Source organism: Cibotium barometz, chromosome 6 (genome assembly GCF_041138505.1).
Source record: "Cibotium barometz isolate CiBa-2024 chromosome 6, ASM4113850v1, whole genome shotgun sequence".
Classification (NCBI taxonomy): domain Eukaryota; kingdom Viridiplantae; phylum Streptophyta; class Polypodiopsida; order Cyatheales; family Cibotiaceae; genus Cibotium; species Cibotium barometz.
The window spans coordinates 19,014,570-19,019,280 of record NC_141051.1 but is presented as its reverse complement, the minus strand read 5'-3'; the positions used below and the strand labels follow the sequence as shown (position 1 = coordinate 19,019,280).

At 40.8% G+C, this 4,711-nt stretch overlaps 1 protein-coding gene across 1 annotated transcript; it reads left to right on the top strand.

Annotated features, from left to right (window-relative positions):
* Positions 1-200: 200 nt before the first annotated feature.
* LOC147637477 (putative xyloglucan galactosyltransferase GT13) lies at positions 201-3,808 on the top strand. Its single transcript, XM_086798894.1, has 2 exons — positions 201-1,178; positions 2,996-3,808. The coding sequence occupies exons 1-2, from the start codon at positions 219-221 to the stop codon at positions 3,632-3,634; spliced, it is 1,599 nt and encodes a 532-aa protein (XP_086655020.1). The 5' UTR covers positions 201-218; the 3' UTR covers positions 3,635-3,808.
* The last annotated feature ends 903 nt before the right edge of the window (positions 3,809-4,711 follow it).

Sequence of the window (4,711 nt, the reverse complement as noted above, 5' to 3'; positions counted from 1 at the left end):
ATTGTCCATGCATGCATGGAGAAGAGTGCGTGTCTGCAGTGTTCCATGGCGACAAACAAAGATTTACTAACGTCGGTGGTGAGGCAGCAAGACCCACGACCTGGGTAGGGTCAATGGAGAGTTAGCGGCTGTGGAAAAGAGTGCATTTAAAGATCAACGGACTCCAAAGCTCTGAAAATTGAGCTGGCTAATTAGAGAAGTTTAAGCTTTAATTGTACATGGCGATGGACTTGATGGTGAATCGAGATAACATGCACTTTGCAAAGAATCAAAACTACAAGGTGCTGTATTGTAGGCGTCGCTCAGCTCGTTTGATAGTGCTCCCTCTTGTTTTTCTCTTGCTATGCTTCACTGGAAAGAAGCTTTATAATGCAAGGGATAATAATCTAGTGCTGGTGGATACTCCTTGTTTTAGCAGCTCTAATTACAATCAGTTGCAACCCTTTTTGCCTACCGATCAGAATGCAGTGTCCCTGCAATCTATTAATGAAGAGGCAAAGCTTCACAACACGGCCGAAGCTTGCAAAGGGAAGCTTATCTATACATACCCCTTGCCTGCTGAATTCAATCAACAGCTGCTGGAAAAATGCAGCTCGGGGTATCGCAAGTACTGTGAGAAGTGGTATTGTATACCTTGTGATAGGCTGGAAAATAAAGGATTTGGCCCCTCAGTGCCTTCACCGAGTACAAATAAGCCAGATGAGGAGGTGGAACTTATACCGGCTAGTGCATGGTATCGCACGAATCAGTTCTCTCTGGAGGTTATTTTTCATGAGAAGATGAAAGAGTATGCCTGTGTAACCATGGATCCAAATGAGGCAAATGCTTTCTATATACCTTTCTATGCTGGCATTGATGTTGGGTTTACGTTGTTTTCTCGGCATCTTCATCTTCGTGATGAGCTTACACAGAGGCTACTGGGCTGGTTGAGTGGTAACCCAGTGTGGCAGCAGAGAAGAGGGGATGACCACTTCATGGTGTTTGGGCGCATCGCGTGGGACTTCGACAGAGACCCTTTCGAGTCCCAGTATCCGTGGGGCACCTCCCTTCTTCGTCAGCCTCAATTCAGCAACGTCACCAGGTTGCTCATTGAAAGGAAGTTTTCCGACTCCGACATGGGCTTGCCTTACCCCACCTTGTTCCACCCGTCTTCACCAATCGACATCCAAATTTGGCAGGTAAGTTGTGATGTATGAGTGAATGAGAGATGCAAACAGAAGCCCCTCTCATGCTTAGTTGTAAATTTTTAATTGTGAGAGAGAGAGAGAGAGAGAGAGAGTGTGTGTGCTGTGTTTGTGTGTGTGAGAGAGAGGGAGAGAGAGTATTGTGTTTCTCTGTGTGTGTGTGAGAGAGAGAGTGTGTGTACTGTGTTTGTGTGTGTGTGAAAGAGAGTCTGTACGTTCTAGTGTGTGTGTGTGAGAGAGAGTGTGTACTGTGTTTTTGTGTGTATGTGAAAGAGAGTCTGTACGTTCTAGTGGGTGTGTGCACCAAATGAGAGAGTGTGTACTGTGTTTGTGTGTGTGTGTGTGTGAAAGAGAGTCTGTACGTTCTAGTGGGTGTGTGCACCAAATTGAACTGGTTCCAATATAAGTGCACATTAACATCAGTGTGTTTTGTATGTGATGCTTGAAACGTATGTGTAGGAATAAATATGTATGTTCTTATGTGTATATATGCTTGCGTGCTTACTCCTCCATCTCTCGGTTTTGAAAGAAGAGGTCTGTCCATAAATGCTTACTTTTCTTTGGCTAGTCCATATATAACATTAGATAAGTTGGGGCACTTCTAGTTATACTTATGAAGTCCTACAATGAACTTATGAATAATGATCAACCTTTCCAATGGAACTTGGTAGTCCTGTACCTGATGACACATCCCTTACAGAATAATCATATTTGAATGTGAATGTTTAAATATATAATGTGCACACAAGAATTTACTCACAACTACTCATGTGTCTAGGTGTGTGCGTATAAGTTTGTGTGAAAGTAGAAATTTGTGTACGTTATGTTATTGTATTTGTTGAATGTGCATGTAGGTATATTATGCTATGGCTAGTGTATGGCAATGTAGGTATATTGCTATGGCTAGGTGTATGTCTGTTGTCATATTTATGTGGAGCAGATCTTCATACTTCATGTTATCAATTTTCAAGACTCTTCCATGAGCTCTTCAAAAGACTTGTAGCAATGGAGGCTAGGGTTTAAAGTTGTGGTCTGAGCCCCTCGTACATAGTATGGTACTTATCTCTGGAATTATATCGTAATGTTCGGTTGTATATGCCATTAGCTAAGTATGTCCATCCCAAGTTAGGGGGATTCACAAATGTCCACCGAACACCCATCTCCCCGCCTCATGGAAAAACGTGAACTTGTTTCCAACTTCAAATGGTGTACACCGATTGTTACAAATAACTCTAAGTGATCCATAGACTAGTGTTTTGTTCAACATGTCACGTCCCCAAGTCAATCACATAGCTCAGACACATTAATATGCATTGTGGGGCCAAGGAGGAATCAAACCTTTCACCTCGTACACACATTCACACCCCTACATGGACCAACCCTTTTTAGGTCCTTTGTTATGCATGACATTATGATGGACCAACCCTTTTTAGGTCCTTTGTTATGCATGACATTATGAGAAGAGTAGATAAGTCTAAGACTTCGCGGTGTGAGCAAATAGATAAACTACATTATGAGAAGAGTAGATAAGTCTAAGACTTCGTGGTGTGAGCAAATAGATAAACTAGTGACAAAAGTGTTCTTCTTGTACCAGTTTATGGGACACATGGGACACATTTTCTTGTACGAGTTTATGGGACACATTTTGTGTCATGTAACCCGGTTTGCAAAACAAAACAAATGAGAAGTGCGAGGATTGGGTCATTGAAAAGTAGATAAATGGAACGATAATATATTGATCATTTCCTAGATAAAATGATGAGCTTTATTTTAATGTCCCAAGACTGACATGCACGCGCCTGTGTTATCAGGAAGAGTTGAAAAGAATGAAGAGGCCATGGCTGGTGACATTTGTAGGGGCGTCAAGCAGGCATTTCGACAAGGAGGAGATGAGGCAGTTCAGGATGGAGTTGATGAGGAAATGCAAGGCAGAAGGCAACAGGGAGAGGTGCAGGGCGGTAGAGTGCATGGGAGGGGAGGAAATAAAGAAGCTAAAGGCAAGTGCGGATGACAGTGGGGGGCATGATATTAGCAATGCAATAGCATGTGAAGAGGAGCCAGAGGAGGTAGTGAAAGCATTGGCGAAGTCGGTGTTTTGTTTGCAGCCAAGGGGGGACAGCGCCACGAGGAAGGGCTTCTTCGACAGTATAGTGGCTGGCTGTGTGCCCGTGGTGTTTGCCAATAGCACAGCCTACCAGCAATACGAGTGGCATCTGCCGTTGGCGAGCAGCGAGTATTCGGTCTTCATAAGCGAGCAGGAGGTGGTGGACGGCGGAGTTGACGTAGTGGACACGCTTTCTCGAATCCCCGCGCCGCAGGTGAGAGCCATGCAACATGCTGTCCGCCACCTCATCCCCAGAGTTGTTTACTCCTCCCCCGCCGTCTCCCAAGACGCCTTCACCATCGCCCTCGATGCCTTCCTCCTGGGTCATCCCTCAATGGACAAGTAACTCTTCAATAGAAAATCTATATTTTTCTTCTTTACATTTTATTCTATTCGGGATCAAAATTAACACTACATGTAGAGTTGGATAAAATCTCTACACTACATGTAGAGTTGGATAAAATCTCACTTTGGAATCAACTTTTCAATATAGTTTTGGCCATATCTTGAGCATATTAAGTCAAATCTCACATATTTGGGAATCAACTTTTCAATATAGTTTTGGCTATATTTTGAGCATATTAACTCTAATTTTGTCGAAGATTATAGATTTAGATTTTACTCTTAAATATCTTTCCAAACCATATGTCACATGAGGAGGTTATGAAAAAATCTTCGATAGATTCACTTTGATTTTATTTTTCAAATGGGAATGGGATTTTTTACAAATTTTATTTGCATTTATTCTAGGGATCTCCTTTTGGATTAGAAGTAATACTAAATATAGAGTTCGATAAAATAAAGAGAGAAAAAAAGGGGCTCTCGCTATTTTTGGAGGTGTCTCCTAAAAAAAGTCGAAGCCATTTTACATTCAAAGTTTTATTAGTTTTTTTTAAAATCTAGTTTTGAGTGAGTTATGGAGAAAGATTTGCCAAAATTTTACATTTCAACACATATATAGAAAATTTAAAAGATTCTCCCAATATTCCTACACTATCAAGTTCATACAACAAAATAACCTATCTATATTTGCGCTTCCAATTTTATATATTCACCTATCCATCACTACAACAAAAGCAAGCAATATCGATGCTTGTTTGTAGCGTTTTACATTACGTTGCTATAGGCACCATTAAAAATGTCGCTATAAACGATACTATAACCACCGGTATAACCGTCGATATAAACGCTGCTCAGTGGTGTTGTAAAAAACAAAATGTTTGTGTGAAAAAAAAATAAAACAAATTAAAGTCCGAAAAACTTGTCAAACATCCAAATACAATAATAAAATTAACAAATCATAACAAATCGATCAATACGTACATAGGTCATGATGATATATATATATATATATATATAAAATACCATCATCAATTTCATCTTGCAATAAATCCATGCATGCCAATTGGTCTATCTCTAATTC

What these genes read in the sequence shown, in the direction of transcription:
- LOC147637477 (XM_086798894.1), top strand. Translation starts at nt 219, where the DNA reads ATGGCGATGGACTTGATGGTGAATCGAGATAACATGCACTTTGCAAAG. An exon ending in TCGACATCCAAATTTGGCAG is followed by an intron (nt 1,179 to 2,995) that starts GTAAGTTGTGAT and finishes CTGTGTTATCAG; the next exon opens with GAAGAGTTGAAAAGAATGAA.